The sequence below is a fragment of the Macadamia integrifolia genome, chromosome 13 (assembly GCF_013358625.1).
Source record: "Macadamia integrifolia cultivar HAES 741 chromosome 13, SCU_Mint_v3, whole genome shotgun sequence".
Taxonomy (NCBI): domain Eukaryota; kingdom Viridiplantae; phylum Streptophyta; class Magnoliopsida; order Proteales; family Proteaceae; genus Macadamia; species Macadamia integrifolia.
In genome coordinates this window covers 9,480,470-9,503,603 of record NC_056569.1, presented here as the reverse complement: position 1 = coordinate 9,503,603, position 23,134 = coordinate 9,480,470, and the positions used below count along the sequence as shown (strand labels likewise).

Below are 23,134 nucleotides of genomic sequence, written 5' to 3'. Positions count from 1 at the left end.
AGTCTGATTATAAACATTGTCTAAACACTGTAGGAAGCTTAGAGGCAAGAACAGATTATGAAACACAAAAATCTAAATGGTGAAAATAATTCTTCATAATGAAAGCACATCTATGTAAAGGCAACAACTTCTGAGCAAGCTTAGAGGATGGTGTAGGGAGAAGAATTCATATCAGACATAATCAAAATCTGTGACAAAAACACATAAGAATCTCAAGCAATCCATTGATAATGCAAACAATAGAAGTAGTACCCATATACAATATGCCAATATAAAATGATGGAAAAGAAAGGTCAGCTAAGGTTCTTCCATGGATCTAACATAGATCAATTTATACATGATTACTCAAGTTAAATAACTATCTATCAGAGATTCAGAGCCTTAGTGACTTGAGGGACGGCACCATCCAACTTCTCAGCTCCAAATCAGATTCATATAGTCCTCCTTGAACACAGAAATACTGCTGCTTCTTCGTTGGAGAGTAGAGAATAAAGGATCTCAATGTAGGATCCCAATTCTCGATCCTACATACATTTAGCAGGAATGTATCGTGGCCATGTTTACCAATAACTGTGAAAAGATCTCCCCAACGGACTAATTCTGACATATCGTAAGTAGTTAAAGTAAATGAGAACCCCATGGTCTTGCTACCCTCAAGTAACCATATATCCAAACGCCATGGATTTGTGTAGGCATAATAATCAATTAAGGCAAGAGATCCATCCATTGGAACTAAATATCTTCTTTGTATAGACTCTCTTCTAATAGGAAGAGGACAGCAATCGATAGTCCAAAACTTCTCACTGTCAATGTCTAACGCAAGAACGCATCGACTATAGTCGTCATTATCAATGATTATGAGCCAATAGAGGGTTCCATCCAAAAGCACCGGATCTGCTAATAGTTGATCATATGATAATGTTGGGACGTCTAACTTTCTCCATGAACTTTCACCCACTGTAATTATCTCACTATATCTTATAATCTTGCAATCGAGTAAGTCATAAACTACGATCACTTTATATTTCTTGCTTAAGCTGCCGAAACCAAAACCAAAAGCTTTCACGATTTTTGTGCTTGAGTTTGTGGGGGGTAAAACAAGATGTGATTTGGGCAACTTCATAGTCTCTCTTGTAATGGGATTATAGAGGCAGATGTGAACCAAACCCTCCCATGGCACAATACAGAGAAAGCCGTTGCAAGAACCCACAATATCAATATATTCCCCTTCCAGCAGTTCAAAATCCCCCATTGGGATGTGTGTGGCTTTCATCCAGTCACCACCTTCCCCTTCCTCAGCACTCACCATGAGTTGGCTGCTCACCTTATTGTGAAATAGTGATGATGACGTTGTAAGAACAAGAGTGGGTGGTCGATGATGCATCATGGATTTATTGAAGTGGAGGTCGATGAAATAAGAATCATATGGAAAGGTAGACCAGAGCTTGCATACACTCATGCATCGGAGAACAGATTCAATGGGAAGTCTACTCAAAATCTCATAAATAATGTCCCGAGGGAGATTCGTAAACATACCTGCTTCATCAGATTCAGAATGCGTTGTTGTATTATTATGGTTCCTCCTCCTCGCTTGCTTTGAGGTCATCTCCTCCATATTCGATCACCCTCGTCCTTCCGTTTCTTCTCGTCCTTGTAACCCTAATTTCTTATAGCATCAATATTCACCTCCTCCTTTCTCAACCTACTACGACGAAACCTCGAAAAATAAGTACGAAGCCAGAGGCAAAGCCTTACACATATTTATAGAATCTCAAGTAGAAGGCACAATCCGATTCTGATTTGGACTTCCTGAAATAAATAACAGCAAACCTGAGTGCCTGACTATTCCAGACCGCCCAGTGGGGCAACGCCTTGACACTCATCCTGACCGTTGGATGCGCACTGAGAGCACTGGGGGAAGAAAAATGGGACCCAAACTTTCAAAGCTACTCTGGTTTGTATTTTGGCTGTGAGCCTCTTTTTTTTTTTTTTTTCCTCTCTTCTATTAGTTTAAGTAGGGTGTCAAGCCATCGCGTTGGGTCGGTTTTGATCAGGTTTAATTGGGCTTAACCAATTACTAAGGTTGCATCGTGAACATTTATTTAGCTAAATGGGCTTAGCTAGGGTGGATATGAGGTTGATAATTGGGTCAATCGGTCTTGGGTTCTAATTGGGCTATCATAAACGGGCATATATGGAGTGGCTACCACTATGAAGCCCACTAAAGATGCTCTAGTTGTGTGTGTCGGTCTCTCACAGACGGTCCCAAATATTCAATCACCCTCAGTTGTACCATTCATGGATCAAAGGTATCGATATCGTATTGACCGTATTGGTATCACTGGTACCCAATACTGGTATGATACTTTTAAGGATTGGGAGTATTGACGAAAAAAGTGAATCATTTTTCCAATATTGCCACCAATACTATATGACTTCTTACACATTCAAACTCAAATGTTTAAAAATCATATCCCCCTTCCTCATTTCGAACTATTTGAGGACATATTTAATTATTTAAGAGAGAGATGTGGAGCCAATCTAGTTTATTGGGGTAAGGCTTAGTTGAGCGGAGTTTGACTAATGAATTTTTAGAGTATCAGTTTAAACAAACACCCACATGCTCGGACAGTGATCCCAGTCTTTAAAGCTTTTCAAAATTAGCACTGTGATTCAAGCCTGACCTGCCTCTAAACTGCTGCGTGGATTGATTGCTAGTCTACTGTCTCTTACATCATTCTGTATCCCAAAGCTACCCCAAAGATACAAATTAAGGTTTAATTTGCAAAGCCAACAAATAGATGAAGCTTGGAAAAATCAATTCTAGAATAATCTTAATTTGTTGAGGAGTATTAACCGGAGGAAACATTCTCAAGGTTTTGTTCAACAGAAACAGTCCCAGAGAAAGAACACTTCAGTTGGAGCATGCGTTGAAGTTGGAAAATTTGGGCTTCCTGAGGAGGTAGAGAGTCTCAAGAGGGACAAAAATGTGCTCATGCAGGAGTTGGTTAAGGTCCGGCAGCACCAGCAAATTTCAGAAGCTAGATTGCATTGCTTGACAAATCGCCTTCAAGGAATGGAGAAAGCACAGCAACAGATGCTATCTTTCTTGGCAATGGCAATGCAGAACCCTGGGTTTTTGACTCAGCTGTTTCAGCAGAATGAGAACTGGCACACGGCTGGCGCAAGCAAGAAGAGACGTCACCCCACACTAGAACAAGGTTCCGAAGACGATGAACCTGTAGCTTCCGATGGGCAGATAGTGATGTACCAGCCACCAAGGAATGAGATCCCAGAGTCTGTCATCATGCCAATCTCAAACTCAAATGCGTCTCAAGATCTGGAAAATGGAGCAAACGAGTTCTTCATAAATATGGATTCCATGTCTTTACCATTCGAAAAAGACTTGCTATCTTCAGAGAATGATTACCCATTGATCCTCCCAGATTTACCAGACGATTATCAAATGTTGGATCAGATTTTGCTAGCTTATCCGTTCTTGGAGAATTTTGAAGAGACAGAGTCAAATATTCCAGAGCCCATGGACACTGGGATGGAAGTGGAATCCACAGAAATGATACCAGTTTAGAGACAACACAGAATGGCGAATGGACTGAACATGATAACAATAAAGAAACGACACAGATGTTGGACATCCTAACAGAACAAATGGGACTTCCACATCTGAAACTAACCACGGAAAAGAGGTTAGTACTATCTCTACATAAAAAGACAGTTTTGTTCCAAATTTCACCTGAAGTTCCATCATTTGCCTTTTGGTTCAGTCATCAGCGTTATATATATATATCTTTTTAATGAATTATGTTATTATTTCTTCACAAAAGAATAGCCCACAATCAAGAGTATTTGCAATAACAGTACAAAAGTATAGCAGGCTTGGCAGCCCACATAGAAATGCAGACCAATAGTATTCAATACAGAATTTAAAGGTGTTCCCTCAGCAATGTAAATTCTCTTATTGTTCACGAATAATTGTTTATATATCAATTTTTTTTTTTTGAAATTATAACTATGTACAATGTGGCATATTTTGCAGGGATTTGGAAAATGTGTATCTATATTATTTGTGAACAGTTTCTATTGCTGTGGATACTTTATATCATTTTTCCATAATTATCGGTGAGGTATTAGCACTTGGACTAAAAATGGCTCTTTCGAAAAGAATTCGTCTTGGAGACAAAAAATTTTGAACATATTTCTGGGTGACCTTTTGTATCCCCAAAGTAGTTTTCTTGTCCTCAAATTTACCATTCCTTAGCAAGCTATGTCGTTAACTGCTATTCAAAAGAGTCCTCTTTGTGAATTAGATGTTCCTATGTATAGTTTATCATTCTTCAGCAAGTGTACAGGTTCATGGTTTGGCATGTTTATAGTGTATCTCCAGTGGGTTATATGGTCTAATGATAGCCCATTGTATGACTAGTTGACCACAATTGAGACTTTTCTTGCGGCCCAAGAGGGTGCAGGTGAATCTCTTGTTTTCAACATCCAAGTTTCTGACTTCTGAGAGATTCAATCGTTGCAATATCACAAGGCTGCATGGCCTACCCAGGCTTTGCCCCAGTCTTCTTAAAAGGACCCTTGTAGATAAGCTTGTTTCAGAAATTTCACTACTTTGAGAGTTGAACCAACCATTGGACACGAAGATCACCCTAGTTAGTTGGGTTGCTCACATGTATAAAATCTCCTGATTCCATCTTAACCATTTGGCTTGCCATTTTTCTTATGTCTGTAAATGTGTCGTATGTTTATCCAAATTTTAGCCTAGGTAGACCATTTCATTGTTTGATGTAGTGTAAGGGTTAGATCCTGTGGACGAATAGATTCTCTCTTCACCATGGGTTAAGAGCGATGGGTCCCATAACTTGTCTATTCAAATGTGTTGCTTTTAGGCAAAAGAAAGAAGAAAAAATATCCATTGGGGGTCATACTAGCACAACTAAATATTAATAGGTTATCAAATACTACTTATTACTAGATTATAAACAATTAATTTCTTGCAGTATCAAACTGTTGCCGGTTATGTCAAGCATATCATACAAGAGAAAATACAACTTTTAGCTCCCAAGAGAGAACACATTTCCAATATACCTCCACATTGATCATGCTACCACCTTAGCCATTCCAAAAGCAGCGGCAGAGGCAGAGGCAATGGCACCGATGAAGGCCGTCTGGAAGGCGCTTTGGAAGGGCTTGTTCCCTGTGAAGCAGCCCTTCACGTACCCAAAGAATAACAATGCAACTAGGGTTAGACTGACCGATGCCACTGTTGCTTTCTTGGCTATGGGTATGAACATTAAGGCAAAAGGGGTGTGAGTCCTCCGACGATGTAGGCGATGGCAATGGTCAGAGCACTCTGTAATGCTCTCTTTGGGTTTGGCTTGTCCAATCCGAGCTCATACCTGCATTCATGGTTCATTTTCTTGCTTGATTAGGTGGTTTTCTAATAGCTACCGAAGATCTTAGTTAGCTTGTCCTTTTGGGGCAATCCAATTTTGGTTATCTAGCAGCAGTTGGATTGATATTTTGATCCGGTTGTTTTCTCTTTGTTTGTCTGGAGCTTAGGCTATGTTTGGTAATCAAGAAAAAAAAAAGAAAATAGTATAAAAAACAAACATAATAAGACAAAAAAGTGATTACATAATGATTTTTTCTGTATCTTTCTTTTTCTTCAAATTCAAAATTTTTTAAAATTTTTTCTTTTCTTTTCTTGGCTACCAAACATAGCCTTAGTGTCTCTTGGTGGCACCTTTGGGATTCAATATTTATCGAATTGGGTCAAACTAGGTTTTAAAAATCCGGAATGAAGATTTGGATCAGTCCCCAATCCCAATCGGGATTGGGATTAAATTTCAGTCATCTAGGTTTTTTCTATACAGAATTGGCCGAAGCCGAATTGAGTGGTGGGGAGGGCATGACAGATTCCATTTTGCAAACCATGAGTGGAACATAATACTTACTTCATCATGAATTGAAGCCATGCTTGAGTCTTCTTCCATCCCGTAGAAAAAGATCCTACTGTTCCAAATAAATCTTGATTTTTATGATTATCTTTTCAAAAGGAAAGAGAATTGGGAAATACCTGTATCAGGGACTTTGGTTATCTTCTCTTCCTCTCTCATAAGTTCCCTTGTATAGTGATCGGCCTCGCTTTTGGCGGGAAGATATCTGCATCCATATCTTATGGTTTTACGTGGGCCCATAAACAATGCTGGAAGCCTAGAACTACTACTGGTGTAAGTCTAGCCTTGTGAACCAAGCTCGCTTGAGCCTGAATAGGGTCTGTGTGGGGTTTTCCAACCCACCCTGTGGGCCTGGGCTGGGATTTTTCAGTCCAATGATGGCCGGGTTAGGCCTGGGTTAAATGCTCAAATTGAGCTTGGTCTAGTCCAATCCGATCCTGATTTTATATAAATTATACATTAATTAGAAGGCAACATGATCCTTGCGCCTAGATATAGAGGGGGTATGACCATTTCGCTTTTCATAAGAGTTGGAAATCCCACCTTGGTTGATGCCTAGCGGTCCTATTGGCATTCTTGTTGGTGCAAGGCTACGCTGCCTTTTAAGAGCCCTCTCCCTATTAATTATTAGAGATTATTAGTTTATGGCTTTAAGGCTTTAAGTGTTAAGCCTTTAAGATTATTTTTAATAAATGATTAGTGTTGATGATGATATATTTCAATTTTTCTTTAGTGCATAAACACAAAAGACAAAGAAAAAAAAAAAAATCCAACCAAGATTGATGAAGGCCAAACCTGCCTGACAAAAATTTAAGGCCTACCAGGTCAGCCTGCCCTGATCAGGGTTAATCATATCTTAGCCTGACCTCAGGCATGATTGAGCTAAGTTAAGAGGACTTAGGGTTGAGTCCGGTCTCACCCCCTAGAACCACAATGATAGTTTACAACCAGTTCATCCCATGTGGTCTCCACATGCCTTTTTTTAGGGCGTGGCAAATGACGTGGTCTCCAATAATAAAAGAAAAAAATAATACAAAATACGATTATGGATCTAGCTTTTATTCGAAAATATGATTTTTTAGTAGAAAAACTCATATACATACCTGCCAAGTCCCATGGAGATGGCACCGGTGGCAACTTCAGCGATGCCGCGGGTAATGATAATGGAAGGAGCGTTGGCACCAAAGAGACTAGTTGCGAGAGTGAAGGGGACGGTGAGACCATTAGAGACACCCATGATGATTTCTCTCACGATCTCTCCCACCATGAAGTGCTTCTCCTCATGATGGTGAAGCAGCTTCTTCTGCGATTCTAAGTGTTTCTCTCCTGCCATAGCTCTTTACAGAGTATTTCTCTGAAAATAGAGTTTTCAAAGAAGAAAAGAGGAAGAAAGTGAAAGAAAATAAGTGCGAAAATGATTCATGGAGATCGATGAGCATGCATGATAAACACGACAAAGACATGTTTTAGGCATACCTGAATCCATGACTGAAGAATAACAACTCCTCAATATCTTTACGTGTGCTCCTTGCACAACACGATTAATGTTGGTCTGGTCTACCCTCTTTCCCTTTTGCTTTAGATCATTAGCCTCACTTAATGGGTTAGTGATAACTACATATAGGGGTGAGGGTTGGGACCAACTCTGCAATAAAATTAGGATTTCCTTCTCATTAAAGAAACAATACCTTAGGTCCACATATAGTAATAAATATTTCATACCATTAAGGTGCGCTAATAAAATCCAATATTTCCATAGAGATCACTTACCAATAATATTGGATTCTTTCTACTTACTCCATCTATAGTCAACACCACTAAATCGATTTTGGAAATAAATCTTTGACTATGCTAGCCCACTTAATTGGAAATCTTACAATCTCCCACTTGGGCAACATATGTCACAAGTTTTGGATTTTAAAATTTATTTAAAACGACTCTCCGATTTAGATAAACTGAATGTGGTCACAAACAAAACAGTGTCGAATGGAGTGCATTTTAAACCAAGTGCCTTGGTCCGAATGAGAATCACATCTAAAGCGATATGAGACCAAACACGTCAAAGTGCTCATAACATTACCAACTTGGGCTGAACAGTATGAAAGTGTGGTATGAAAATAACATGCAATAGTGATCATCATATCTATTTCCAAATTGGTCCTGGCTCGAAAATCAAATAAGCCCTATGAGATAGATATCGAAGGTTTCATTAACTACAAGTGTCTCCCAAACGCTCAAACTTCAATCAAAGAAGCTCATTGGAACTGGGTCCGGATGTCCCAAAACACTAGCACTCGACCTCAATCAAATTAGGCTTTGCTAGCGACTAGATGTGTGTGTATTGACTGGAACCTTAGATACCGAATGAGGTCAATACACCACATATAACCTCAATTTTCTGTAGGAGAAAAATAAATAAGTGTATACACATAAACAAATGGCCATAATAAAAATGCATATATATTCTTGAGAACAATAATAATGCATCATATATATAAAATAAAACTGAAAGTCAAATGTGAACATATTGAGCAAAACTTCTACTGATAAAATGCATTAAAAAGAACTAACAAGTCCCATATTAGTGACATGCTCTTGAAAGACTTTTGGAGTCAAGCCCTTAGTAAGAAGATTTGCAATCATGTTTTCTGTAGCAATCTGTTCCATTGTAATTTGTGAATCTTGAACTCTCTTTGACAAAAAAATACTTAATGTGAATGTGTTTAGAGCCTGAAGTACTTTTACTGTTATGAGAGAAACGAACCGCAGCGGAGTTGTCATAGAACTTCTTTAATGGTTTAGATATAAAGTCAACAATCTGTAGCCCTGGGATAAAATTCCTTAACCATAAAGCTTGAATAGTGGCTTTATAACACGCCACATACTCTGCCTGCATAGTAGAAGATGCAATGAGTGTCTGCTTGACACTCTTCCAAGATATTGCCCCACCTGCCATCATAAAAACATATCTAAAAGTAGACTTAAGGTCATTTAGACATCCAGCAAAATCTGCGTCAATGTAACCGACTACATCAAGTGAATCGATTCTTCTATAAGTAAGTATAAAATCCTTAGTGCCCTGCAAATATCTCATGACTTTCTTAGCAGCTACCCAATGCGCTTCACCAAGGTTGCTCAAATATCTCCTAAGTACATTAATAACATAGGCAATGTCAGCCTGTGTACAAACTTGAGCATACATCAAACTACCAACAACAGATGCATAAGGTATGTTCTTCATCTGATTGTGCTCCAATTCTGTCTGTGGACATTGAGACTTACCAAATTCGTCCCCTTTCACAATTGGAGCCTTACTACGGGAACATGCTAACATATTAAACCTTTTTAATACCCTCTCAATGTAACCTTTCTGAGACAAACCATCTTGATGAATCTCAATGCCCAAAACATAAGAGGCCTCACTAAGATCCTTCATATCAAAGTGATTTGATAATAATCGTTTTGTCTCATGCAAAAGATCAACATTATTGCTGGCAAGAAGAATATCATCAACATAAAGCACAAGGAAAATGAACTTACTCCCACTGATCTTCAGATAAATATACTGGTCCACAAGATTTTCTTTGAAACCACAAGAAGTGACAACTTTATTGAACTTAAGGGCTCGTTTGATAACGTAACCAGAAACGTGTTTCTGTGTTTTCTTGTTCTTAGAAACAAAGAAACGGCATAAATACCGTTTGGTAAAAGTGTTTTGTTCCACTTGTTTCTTGAAACATAAAGCACAAGGAAAATGAACTTACTCCCACTGATCTTTAGATAAATACACTGGTCCACAAGATTTTCTTTGAAACCACAAGAAGTGACAACTTTATCGAACTTAAGGGCCCGTTTGATAACGTAACCAGAAACATGTTTCTGTGTTTTCTTGTTCTCAGAAACAAAAAAATGGCATAAATACCGTTTGGTAAAAGTGTTTTGTTCCACTTGTTTCTTGAAACATAAATTGAAATTTATAACAATTAATGCTTCAAGAAACATGAATGACGAAACAAGTTTTACTTGTTTTGCTCATTTCTCGAAACAAAAATGGGGCACAAAAAATCGATATTGAAGACGGAGTTTGGCATCACTACCATCACCACCGTCTCCGACTAGCTCCGTCTACAGAGTTCCTCTCCATCTTTTCAGTCGTCGTTGATTTGGGTTTCTTAAACCCCAACATGAGGACTCTGATCTTGGTTGCAGATTTCAACAAAGAGATAGGGAACTAAGGCTTCGAGTTTGTCTCAGAATGGTTGAATTCAAGTGACGAAGGCTCGAGCGGCACAATCCTTCCTTTAAAGAACAGATCGTCGGAAGGTGAGAGCGAAGGGTCCACGTCCAGGTCCGTTCTCCTATCACTCGACCCAGAAGACACCCTGAAGTTGAACTCCTCTCCATCAATTCCCGCAGATTTCGATGAGGCACTGTCATCTTCCTCGTCGACTCCGCTGCTGTTATCGTGTTCATCTTCGCCTTTAGTCTTCGGGCACCGTAAACTCCATGTCGAAGAAGGAACCATCATTGCCATCTTCCTCTGTTTCCACCGCCGGTTGCGGCTGAAGAGTGGTGGATATGGTAGTGGTGCCAGGTATGGTGCATTCATTATTTCTGGTAACTCCACCACCCTTCCAGTACTTGAGCAAGCTGAAAACTTCCATGGTTGGAAGAGCTAGAGCAAGAGTGAGTGTAGTGGATTAGGGAAGAGGGTTCTGTTTAGGTTTAAGAGCGAGAAAGCGAAGATGAAAAGGGCTAGATGTGTGAAAAGAAGGCTTATCAAACGGAAACAAGGTTTATCAAACACCCAAAATTATGTTTATGTTCCCAGAAACAGAAATTTCTGTTTCTGTCGTTTCTTGAAACAGAAACAACAGAAACGTTATCAAACGGGCCCTAAGGCTCCGTTTGGTATCGTTTCTGTTCCAGAAACTCCGTTTCGTGTCAGAAACGGAAATTTCAGATTCTGTGTCAAAACGCCGTTTTTAAACGATTTAAGGTTGTTTGGTGAATCTGTTTCTAGAACAGTTTCAGAACCAAGAAACGACATTTCTGCCGTTTGGTAATGCTTGTTTCAGAAACGGTTTTTTTTTTTCTTTTCTTTTCTTTTAAGTCAATAATTACAAAAATAACATTAAAATACTATAAGCATATAAATTTTTTGAGACAATAAAATATTACACACCAATGAAAAAAAACATGGTTTCCAAAGGATGAATAAAATACAGTATTAACAATGCCTTGTGCAAGTTAACTATTACATAATTCCCCAAATTTTCACTTTTTTTTCAAGTCTAAAGACTTGAATGCATGGAGGATGTCTTTCATCTTATTTGTTTGGTCCTCTAATCCTTTAAGTGTCCCTTCCAGATATCCTTTTATGTACTCGTTTGAAACGGAAAGTGGTCTGGATGATGTTGATGTTGAGCTTGAGCTTTTTGAACATAATGTATGTTGTATGGTAGAGATATGTGTTTCATCTTTCAACCATACAAACATACCACATCCACGGTTATCAGCCTATATCAAATAATAGATGTGATTAGGGTCATTGAAATTTAACATCGAATTAAACAAAAATCATAAATTATCTATAGGTATAGGTCAATAGTAGAAATAAATTACCCCAGTTGAACTTGCGCAACATAGAAAATACTGTCCCTTGTTTGGACCTTTCATCGCAGTTCGTACTTTGCATTGACCTTTACCACATCTACATAGATGTAGTTGGTCCACCCACATGAAAAAATTACATGAATCTTCACACTTGAAAATTCTCTTCCAATATTTTTACCCGACTTAGTTGTATATTTACCACAACTCTTCCCACAAATTTCATAAGTTGCTATCATGAGTGGGGGCATAGAAGAAGTCATCTGTAACAGAAATTTATTTATCAAAAAAGTTAATATAGCATCCAAATATATGACATTCATAATAATATATCAACTTGTACCACATATATAAATGTACCATAAAACAAGTACTACGTGGGTTAAAACATCAATTTAGGTTTTCAGTTTTGGCAAAATAGTTATCGGTTTTAGTTTTCAACTAGTTCTGGTATCCTTTGCTGTCTAGCCATTGCATTTGTAATTCTTAGCCTAGTGGCATTCATCTCTTTTGCCCGATTTCGTTGACTTGATTGTATTGTAGAATGATCAACGAAATCTTCATGTGGCGGATTCAAGTCATCTTTTGTAACTTTTAAATCATCGCTCATCCCCACGAATTCTGCGTCAGCAATATGCTCTTCTCGAATATAGTTGTGTAGCCCACAACATGCCAGTACGATTGATACCTGAGTTTCCACTGGGAACTGATGCATTAGCCTTAAAATTTTAAATTTATTCTTCAATACCCTCAAATGTGCGTTCAATAACATTCCGAAGTGATGAATGTCTATAATTGAACAACTCTTTCGCTGTTCTTGGGGATCTTCTACGCCCTTTATAGTCCGGTAGATGGTATCTCTCACCTCGAAATGGTGTCAAAAATCCAGATTGGCTAGCATACCCAAAGTCGACAACATAATACTTTCCTACAGACAAAAATTAATATATATTATTACGTATATACTCAAATGAAAATCTAATATATTAGTATAAAGTTAATACCTGGAGGTGGATGAGGAAAACTCAATCGAGGATCACTTATTGCCTGTTCAAGTACTCGACAATCGTTTACACTACCTTCCCATCCCGCATACACATATGTGAATTGCATGTCAAATGAACATGCACACATCACATTTTGAGTTGTGATCCCCTTCCGATTCCTATATCGAATTTGATCCTCTCTTGGAACTACCGCATGGATGTGAGTACCATCTATGGCACCAATACAATGCTGACATATATTGACAATTAAATGGCTAGTACATATAAGAATATAAACATTCATATATTTAATTATAGACATATATCATATTAACATATTTACCTTGAAAAAAGGGTAGTATTTCGGGTTCTGTGCAATCTCTATTGGTATCATATTGACGTCTGACGGTCTGATTTTCTCCTTAGCCAGGCGTTGCATTGCAATCAAGACAACATTGAATGTTCGACTAACTATTTCTTCTGAGTGGTTGAAATGATTTTGGGTGTCCTTATTACTTGAACCCTTCCTAACAATCCATAGGAACATTCCAAGCTGTTCATCCACTCAGATGTTGGTCGTATCTTTCAACCACCCCCTATGTCTAACATAGTCACATAGGTTAAGGAAGACATGACGTTCCATCCTAAACTCTTCATAGCATCTATTGGCATGCCCATTTAATACCTCATACATCATGACAGCACCTGAAAATACACTATCCCGACATGGTTCTCGAATATATACAGCCTCATTCAGTAATTCCATTCCCATGTGAATGATCATATCTTCTTCATCACTAGAAGTTTCACATAATGCATTTGACATAACTGCAATAAATAAACAATTACTACACAATTGGAAACAAATATCTGTAAAACATAACAAGCTGACACATTGTCTCAACCCAAACCACATGTTCAACATTACACACATCAATAATAGGAAAAAAACACAAAAGAAATAAAATCCAAGTCATGCAATGTATCTCCAAAAGTAAAGTTACACACATCAAAAGTAAAGTCTCGAATCCAAAATTATCAAAAGTAGCATTCAAACACAACCTCAACTACTCCAACGCATCTAAAAGCCAAGTCCTCTTCACAGGCTCTGCACAGACAAACAACTCCCTCCAACTAGGATCAGTACACATACGACTGGTGGCCTTCAAATATATCTCCTTTGATATATCTGGTATGGAGTATATCACCGCCTCACATGCACTCACACTGAAATCTCGAGGACAAGATGCACCTACCCCACCACGAACAGGAGATGTAACAGAAGTACTGGATGCTTTATCAATTTTAATAGATAAATACTTCCCATACAAATCCTTCACGTGGCTATCTCTCTTATTGGCGCTCTTTTTTCTTCGTCCCGTAGGTGTCCTATCAAGACTTCATTTTGTGGTGGTCTGAGTTGGAGTATGAGTATCCTCATGAAAGGGGTCAGTCATGCTTATATGCACCGGGGTACTGGGGGAGTGAGAGACTTGCTCAATATCAACTGTATTAATAGCTTCGATGCCATCCAAATCTTGAGCACTATCAACCCCTAAGTTACCTCTAGCATATGCATCCCCAAATACCATGCTCAAATCTGGCCAATTGTTTAGTCCATACTTCTTGTACTTCAACCAACCTGGATTTGCCTGCATAAGCAGTAATTGTATCACTTAGATGTACTACTCATTGTAATCTAATTTTTAAATAATTGAACTAGCTAGTGAAATCTATTGTACCTGTATTGCCCTATCCCATACGGACTCATCATCAACTGTGACTGCTTTTGTCATTGAGTTCCACCCAAATCCAGTTGTGTCAAGCAGTCTCTTGAATTGTTGATACTCGTGTTTCAACTTGTTCATCTTATTGCGTAACTGTTCTCTCCCAACTGGACGATTTAAAGCCTGTTGAAATTGCTTTGTAATGTTCTCCCATCCAGTTTTGTTAAATGAATTATCGGATTTGTGACCATTTTTTACAGCTTCTTTCATTGCTTCAATGAAAACAGTGGTCTCAAATTCTGACCACTTAACGGCAGGGATGCTACTTCCAGACATAATAGCTATACATTATAAGTTAGTGTAAAAGTTAGCATACTGGGAACCAAGCAGAGTTTAAAGACACAGATTACTCACATGAAAAACATCGGGGACAGTTTTACTGAATACTCATAAAGACCTTTGAGGCTACCAAAATTTATGGTAAAACATAACAACCAAACACAAAATGAAATCTAGACCGAGTGTATCCAATGCATAATAGAGTGAGAAAAGTCCCTAATGGACTGGCCACTGGGAAAAAAGGGGATTCAACTGTAAAAGAAGAACAGAAGGTTAGAAAATTCCATTAGTCAGTACACATGTAATGACCAAACAGAAAAATAATACTTTCAATACAAAAATTGTCATCCCTATCATTATAGATCCTTACATAAGGAGGATCAAACACCTCTATAATTCTATCTTTGTTATTTGGATTAACCAATGGTAGTGTGTACAGAATCATGTAAGAAGCACAAGGCAAAAGGAAAATGTAACCAATGGTATTTACATCTCTACGGAAAAGATGAAAAGAGATCTCAGTAGTGAATAAAAAAAATTCAGAAACAGAATCGTGTAAGAAGCACAAGGCAAAAGGAAAATTCCTAAGGTTGATGTCTCAATACCAATAAAAAGAGGCCTCTCAGATCCAACTCTATCTTCAATGCAATGCATATTTTATTTACTACTTTTCACTGGAAAGGATTTCATAGTAGTGTTTTCTGTATTGGATCTTCTTTTGTTTTTTGGCTAAACAATAAATTCATTACCAAATAACAGAAAAACCGAGAAATTACAACAAATTAAGCTCAGACTTTACATTGGGGGGGGGGAGGCATGGGCTTGTAAAATAGAAGTGAGACCATATTGGGTCTTTGATAACATGAACTTCAGTTCAAGAAGCTAAAGTATTTTCACACATTCAAAGAAGTATGAAGTAAATATTTTGATCGTAGTCAATCAAAGTTCTGTAATTTTAAGGTGTCAGGTAAATGCCTCAAAGAAGTGGACTTCCCAATTCCAGTGGAAAGCAACTGAAGTCATCTGAAACCAGTGCATTAGTTGTTCATGTAGTCAAACCCACCCTAGTAGGTGTTGGTTGCCTAATGCAGTTCAGAATAACAAGAAGGCTAGCAACAAACCAGGCCATAGTTTGGGTCAAACTGGCGAAGAATGGAGCAATAGGCTTAATTCTGATTCATGAGTCTCTTCCCTCTGATCTATGCTGTTTCATGAGCTGTTGCTTCTTCTTTACTCATCGTTTACTTTTTCGATAGGAATTTGGGCAGTTAGGGTTAGCAGAGAGGAGCAATTTGGGCAGTTGCCTCTTAAATCTATCTTTTTCCTCAAACTAAGACACTCAAAATAGAACATAAACTTTTGGAAGAAGCCAAAGTTTGAGAACGAGAATCAGTCCTAATCAAACTTCATTGATAAAAGAATAGAAAAATGTGCATGACACTATGAGCTATAAACAGATTTTCCACAAATATATAAAATCAGTCTCACAGGTGGAATTACTGGGTTCCACCCATATTACACACTGGAGAAGTACATAGGTAGCTTTGCTGGGGACTGAGGTTGATGAAAAATCATCTCAAATATAGCACTCATATATGCTGAGCACAAAAGTGTTCAACAGGAATCCAAAACAAACAAAATTTCAACAGTTGTCAAAGTGATCTGTATACTACAATGAGATGTAATTTTCGCTAGAATTAACAGGATGATAGACTAGACAACAAATCTCACTAAAACTGACAAATTCAGGCCAACCAAAAAACCACCAATCTATTATGCCCTTATTAGTTTCAGAAAACCAGTATACTTCAAAATGCCATAAAAATTCAATGAAAGCACCAATAATTATGAAATTATAGGGTCTACTAGAGACTTATACATTAAAACAACCACTAAGACTAACCCTAACTTTAGGCATCGTAAATTTACCCTACAATTTCACCATAATTTTCATCATAACAAATTAAAGATGAATTATCATAAATTTATCACTAAATTCACAGATAAATTTTGGGTCAATTATCAAAATATTCAGAGACAAGGAAAATTTATACAGGTAGAAGTTTTATAGCTCACAATAAGACTGAAAATCAAGGTCATGTACTCTGTGTTGACACCTTTTATGCATGTGTCTTGAACAAACTTGAAATAAAAGCACAAGATAGAACCTTCTAACATAACCACATTACTCCTTATTGAGCTCAGAAACTAAAACCAGCAAGAAGAATAAAAATATGAATAGATTCTCATTTACTGATATCATCCTCCACTAGAGAAAATCCAATACATGCTGAAGTTCTTGGGTTTCCAAATAACATGCAGATATCTCCAAGGAACACCTGAACCAGAACTCAGCCACTTGATGTCCAGAGCAGAATCACTCTCAAATCATAATACCCAACCTTCCCTAAGAAGATACAATTTCCAGGCCTTCAATAAGCACCTTCAGATCTGTTGAGATTGACTCATAGACACCAACAGGACCAGGGGAGGGAAACACGCATAATATAACCTTCATGGTCTCTAAAAATCCAGACAATACTAGTTGGACAGTACCATAGGAGCTAACATTAAAATTTGGTTTGAGAACAGTTGGTGGGGGGAGGAATCCAATCACGATGTGCGTGGAAGCAGAGTCATATAAGAGGGACTGATGTCATGATGTCCACTGTCTTCTGAAATAATTGATTCGAATCCCATGAAGGATTTATATGATAAGGAAATTATGCTAGGGGAACCATTGTCTTCTGATGATTGTTTTAGTAGTAGTCAGGGAAAATTCACTGGTTGTGCTCTGACATAATTCTATAGTTGTAATCACAGAGCAGGATGAATCAAAAACACTTGAATATATTCATATGGATCCAACATATTTACTGTTGGGGTTCATTGGTACTGATTTGTGGTTTTCAGATGAGTGATTAGTGTCAAACAGTGTCAGAAAAGCATCATCTTGGAATCAACAGAGGCTATACAAGATCGAGAAGAGAAGAAGAATAAATAGAAGAGAAGAAGAAGACGTTACCTCTCTGTATGAGCTATACGATAGGTGGTCTAGAAAAACCCTAAAATTTGTCCCAATACCTGCTCTGTGATTACAATAGATGAAGAAGAAGGAGAAGAGGTTAGAATAGAAGAAGAAAGAGGTTAAAAGAGATGAAAAGAAGAAGGAGAAGAAGGGCCGAAATCGAAGTTACCTACAGAGGAGATTTCACAAGGGGGCGAGCTCCTGTTTCTTCTTCTCTCCTCTCCCTATGCGAGTTCCAAAAGATATTCGAAACCAGAACTTTGTGAAGCTTATCGATCTCTGTCTCTGGAAGAAAAGAAGAAATGAAGAAGAAGAAGGAGAAAAAAAACCCTAAATTTGTTCCAATACCTCTATGTGATTACAATAGATGAAGAAGAAGAAGAGGTTGAATAGAAGAAGAAAAGAAGAAATGAAGAAGAAGAAGAAGGAGAAGAAGGAGAAGAGGCGAAGAAGTTACCTGAGGTGGAGAAATCGCAGTTCGAGCATGGATGTGAGCTGGGTTCTCTCTTCTTTCCTCTCTGCTCTCCTCTCTCTATCGCGGACAATCGGGAATGGTCGTTTCAAATTATATTAATTTGAAACGAAACATGACCGACAGAACAGGCTCCGAGAGTTTCGACAAATCGACCCAATTTCGTTTTTTAGACACTAACAATTTCAAAAAAACTGAAACGGAGCCTAAACATGTCAAACGGTTTTCAGCGTTTTTTCGTTCTATTAACACGAAAAAACGCTAGAAACGTTTTTTATGAACTATACCAAACGGGCTCTCAGTGTCAAAATGTCGTTTTTTTTTTTAACGAAACTGGAATGATGGAACTACCTTTTGTTGTTACGTAAATTCTTTTTTTTTTTCATTTTTGTTTTTTTTTTTTTTTTTTTTTGTTTTTTGGTTATTTTTTGTTTTTTTTTAGTTTTTTTTACTTTAAAAAAAAAAAAAAAACGAATCACACCATAAATGCACCAAACGCTTTATTCCGTTTTTCGTTCCTATAGAACGAAAAAACTCCAGAAATATTTTTTTAGAACGTTACCAAATGCAACCTTAGACCGAGTTTTCCTAAGGCCATGGTGAAAGCAGAATCCATTCTCCCCAAGTCAGGGGAAGGAGGGGGTCACATTTGGGCCCTCTTCTCATTCAACCATCGATGCCAGAAAACTTTGTCTATAATCATTACGCTGTTTCTTCATCTTCTTCCTTTGATGGGAGTTACTCTGTGATGGAGAGATATCTCTGCATGGTTTCTGCAACAATTGTGGGAGGTACTCCATGGTTGATTCCAGAGATCTTTCCTCATAAGGTAAACTCTATGGTGAGAGTTAACTCCATGGCGGATTCCAGAGATTTGAGATCTATGTGAGACACCAAGGTTAAAGACAACTACAGTAGGAGTTCCTCCATTGGCACTTCAAGAGGTTTGGGGGTTTACCTAAGAAGAAGATACTTCTCTGCGTCTCTTTGTTGTCTAAATCACTGCCATGGGTATCATCGACTTCGTACGGAAGAACCTTACATGGAGGTATTTTTCCTCAACGGTGAAGGAAAACTCTCCAAAAAATACAATTGTTGTGTGCTGGTCAATTCCATGGAGTCCTCACCCCACCCTGATTAGATTTATCTAACTAACAAAGCCTTAGCCGTTAAGGTTTGGCTCTAGATTCATCTGGGCCTTTTCTTTGCTCTGACCTTGCCTTGCCTGCTCCCACACGCTTTATAGGTCACTCCTTAACATCTTCTATTATTGTTTATTGTTTACCATATTGTAAGGAAGAAAAAAAAAATCAAGTTCCTTGGTACAATATGGCTCTTTCAGCACCTTTGTTTACCCTTGATATAAACCTCAATTCATAGTCCCTAAAATTGAAGTGCCAAGCTTTGATGAGAATCATGGTTCAAAGAGCTGTCATCGGAGACATAAATCTCTTCTTCCCTCTCTTCTTATTAACTCTTCTCTTTCTCCTTTACAAGAATTTCAGATCTTCCCCATCCAAAGGTCTTCCACCAGGACCAACTCCATGGCCCATCATAGGAAACATTCACCAAATGGGAATGGAGTCCTATGTCTCAATCACCCACTTAGCTCAAACCTATGGCTCACTTATCTCACTAAGACTTGGTCCCCGGCTCCTTGTAGTTGCATCATCACCAGCCTCGGCAACTGAGATACTCAAGACCCATGACACTGTACTCTCCGGCCGCATCGCAGTCGACCTTAAGGCCAATCCAGAACGCATGACAATGGTATGGGCTCCTGAGTGCAATGATCAATGGAGGAATCTACGTACCCTTTATCGGTCTGAGTCGTTCTCAGCCAAGGTGATCGAGTGTCAAGAAATTTTGAGGGAGAATAAGGTGATGGAACTTATAAGTTTTCTGAGTGCAAAGGAAGGTGATGTTGTGAACATAGGTGACGTAATGTATGCCACTGTTTTTAACATCTTGAGTAATCTTTTCCTGTCAGAGGATTTGATTAGCTTTGAGGATGATGGTAGCGATGAAAGAATCAAGCAACTGATGAAGAGGATGATGGTGTTGGTGTCAACTCCTGACTTGGGTGAATTGTTTCCAATATTCAAGAGGTTAGATATTCAGAGGCTAAACAAGAGGAAGAGGGGGTTGTTTGAGAAGATCAGTGCTACGTGGAAGAATATCATCAAAGAAAGAAGAGCGAGGGTAGTTGATGGTGGTATTTCAAGCGAACAAGATTTCTTGGATTTTCTGATCAACCGTGGCTTTACCGATGATTATATCAACAACATATTTCATGTATCTCTCTCTCTCATTCACACTCACACACAAATTTTTGCTTTAAAAGTTGAACAAGAATCAAACTTGAAATGCCCATTAATTAATTTTGGAGTTGGCTGTTTCATGTCCTTGCCAGGAGCTTTTCACTGCTGGTACAGATACAAGTGGAACAACAATTGAGTGGGCAATGGCTGAACTGATGAAAAATATAGATGCCAAGCGGAACAACAATTGAGTGGGCAATGGCTGAACTGATGAAAAATATAGATGCCATGAACAAAGTTCGCGATGAACTTACAAAGGAGATGATAGGAAATTTTGTACAAGAGTCTGATCTACCTCGGCTACCCTACCTTCATGCCTGTGTAAAAGAGACACTAAGATTACATCCTCCAGCACCATTTCTCCTTGCTCACCGTGCAATTGATACATGCACTGTGAAGAATTATACCATACCCAAGGATTAAAGTATCGGTATCGGTCATCGTATCGATCGGTCAAAATTAAGATACGTATCGGAGGAATCGTATCGTATCGGAGATACGCTAAGATACGCTAAAGATACGCACACAAATGGATAGGGAACACATTTTTATACACTTTTGTATAAAAAAATAGTTAAAAAAAACTATATATAACATGTAGAATGCATAAATACTTAAGTAGAGGGTATCGTATTGATAGACAAATATATTGAGTTGAAAATGTTCAAAATGATGAGGTTTGAGTTTCTTACAGTTTTTTCTTTCCTCATTGCCATTGCCACTGTGATGAATGCCGTGAAGAGTGTCGTGGTGGTTCATATCCTTGGCTAGGACCTTCTTCTTCAATAAGAACAACTACGATGATATTCTGCACTTGTTGAATATAGGCACAATATTTACCCCAGTCGAAATATTTATGGTAGTGGGTCTCCCATTCATTGTAGAAAAATTAAATTTTTTTTATAGAAGTTGTAGATTAAATGTTTTTAAAGAACAAATAAAAAATCAACAAAGTGTGGACCAATATATTTGAGTAGATCTGAGAAATAAAAAAAAATTGAAACCCTCACTTTTTTGGGAAAAAAATATGGGTTTCATTTGAAATCATGTATTTAGTAATTATAAGTTATGACATTATTTTTAAGAGTTGAATGAACTAAATTTTCTAAAAAAAAGAAATTTGGGGATTTTTTTTTAATTAATTTCGGAATAAAAAAAATTTAAAAATATATTTTTTTGAGAAAAATAAAAAATTTCCATGGAAGTTGTAGAACATTTGTTTTTACATAACATATAAAAAATCTAGAAAACTGTTGGTGAGAGTGTGAAGTGTTTGTTTCAAACAACAAAAAATTCTCACTTAAGTAGCCGTACCGTACTGATACAGTACGATACGGCTCGATACTGCACAATATCTTCGATACGTATCGATACGGTACCGATACGTACCGATACTCTCGGGTTCAGATTTTCAAAAATTCGTATCGTAGAGTATCATACGTATCGATACCGATACGGTACGGCACAATACGCCGATACACAAAAAGAGGCCAAAAATTTCCCACAGCGTATCGGTATGTATCGTGCCGATGCCTACCGATACGGCACGATACGCACCGATACTTAAAACCATGACCATACCCAAGGACTCTTCAATATTTGTGAATGCATGGGCAATTGGTCGGGACCCTGTGGCTTGGGATGATCCATTAACCTTCAAACCAGAGCGGTTCCTTGAATCTGATGTGGAATTCAAGGGTAACCATTTCCAATTCATACCCTTTGGTGCAGGAAGGAGAATCTGCCCAGGAATACCCATGCCTGCTAGGCAGATTCATTTCATTCTGGCTTCTTTGATTCACTCCTTCGATTGGTCTCTCCCAGAAGGCATGCATCCAGCCAATCTAGACATGACTGAAAAGTTTGGAATAATGTTACGGAAGAAACAACCTCTACTCCTCATTCCTAAAGCAAGACACAGTCAATGATCAAGTCTTCCTTCCACAGTATTGTGAGAGTGGATTATGCCTTATCTTGGTGAGTGTCCATAGTTTTCTGCTAGCCTTTTAATCCTATATTGAAAGTGTAGGTTATGCTTTCATTCTATGGAGTTCTATTTCAATTTGTATTGTCTTTTATTTTCCCTTCAATCAGTTTTCCTTCCAGTGTTGTGAGAGTGGATTATGTATTATCTTGGTCAGTGTCCATAGTTTTCTGCTAGTCTTTTAATCCTATATAGAAGGTGTAAGTTATGCTTGCATTCTATGCAGATCTATTTCAATTTGTCTGTCTCTCTTCTTCTTCTTTTTTCGGCAAATAATATTCTCAGATCGAAGAAAAAACAGAGTAGTTTTGATACTTTTCCTCCCACAGTTCTCCAGATTTGGATTTCAGAGCAGCAAACTGCAGAGCTTATAAGCATCATGTACTACATTTCTACCTACTTAATAAGTGTGTGATTCAAATTGTTGCAAGAGTACAGAACAATCACAGATAATAGGATAAAGGCCCCAAGGTTATGTGATAAAGGTGCCCTCTAGTGAAATGCCTGAATTTAATTTGAGTCCATCCATATCTCTACTCTTTGAGCACCAACCTACCTTGCTCTTTGTAGACCCCTCCTGATTGTGTGTCCTCAGATAAATAGGTTTCATCACCACTAGTGAACTCATGTTAGGAATCTTTGATCAATTTATATCTTTGATATTACACCGTTGCCTGAGA

General features: G+C 38.0%; 3 protein-coding genes and 1 pseudogene across 3 annotated transcripts; 2 read left to right on the top strand and 2 right to left on the bottom strand.

Moving 5' to 3' along the window:
* Window positions 1–204: 204 nt before the first annotated feature.
* On the bottom strand, window positions 205–1,854 carry LOC122058889 (putative F-box protein At1g47790). Its single transcript, XM_042621585.1, has one exon. The coding sequence runs from the start codon at window positions 1,613–1,615 to the stop codon at window positions 374–376; it is 1,242 nt and encodes a 413-aa protein (XP_042477519.1). The 5' UTR covers window positions 1,616–1,854; the 3' UTR covers window positions 205–373.
* A 357-nt stretch (window positions 1,855–2,211) lies between these two features.
* LOC122058988 (heat stress transcription factor A-1-like) lies at window positions 2,212–4,134 on the top strand. Its single transcript, XM_042621701.1, has 2 exons — window positions 2,212–2,289; window positions 2,828–4,134. Exons 1-2 carry the CDS (start codon window positions 2,212–2,214, stop codon window positions 3,587–3,589), a joined length of 840 nt encoding a protein of 279 aa, XP_042477635.1. The 3' UTR covers window positions 3,590–4,134.
* Window positions 4,135–5,095: 961 nt separating this feature from the next.
* Window positions 5,096–7,317, bottom strand: LOC122058909 (annotated as a pseudogene).
* A 12,239-nt stretch (window positions 7,318–19,556) lies between these two features.
* Window positions 19,557–22,718, top strand: LOC122058884 (probable (S)-N-methylcoclaurine 3'-hydroxylase isozyme 2). The gene is made up of 4 exons (XM_042621581.1): window positions 19,557–20,444; window positions 20,563–20,606; window positions 20,647–20,875; window positions 22,045–22,718. The coding sequence occupies exons 1-4, from the start codon at window positions 19,557–19,559 to the stop codon at window positions 22,396–22,398; spliced, it is 1,515 nt and encodes a 504-aa protein (XP_042477515.1). The 3' UTR covers window positions 22,399–22,718.
* Window positions 22,719–23,134: the final 416 nt, after the last annotated feature.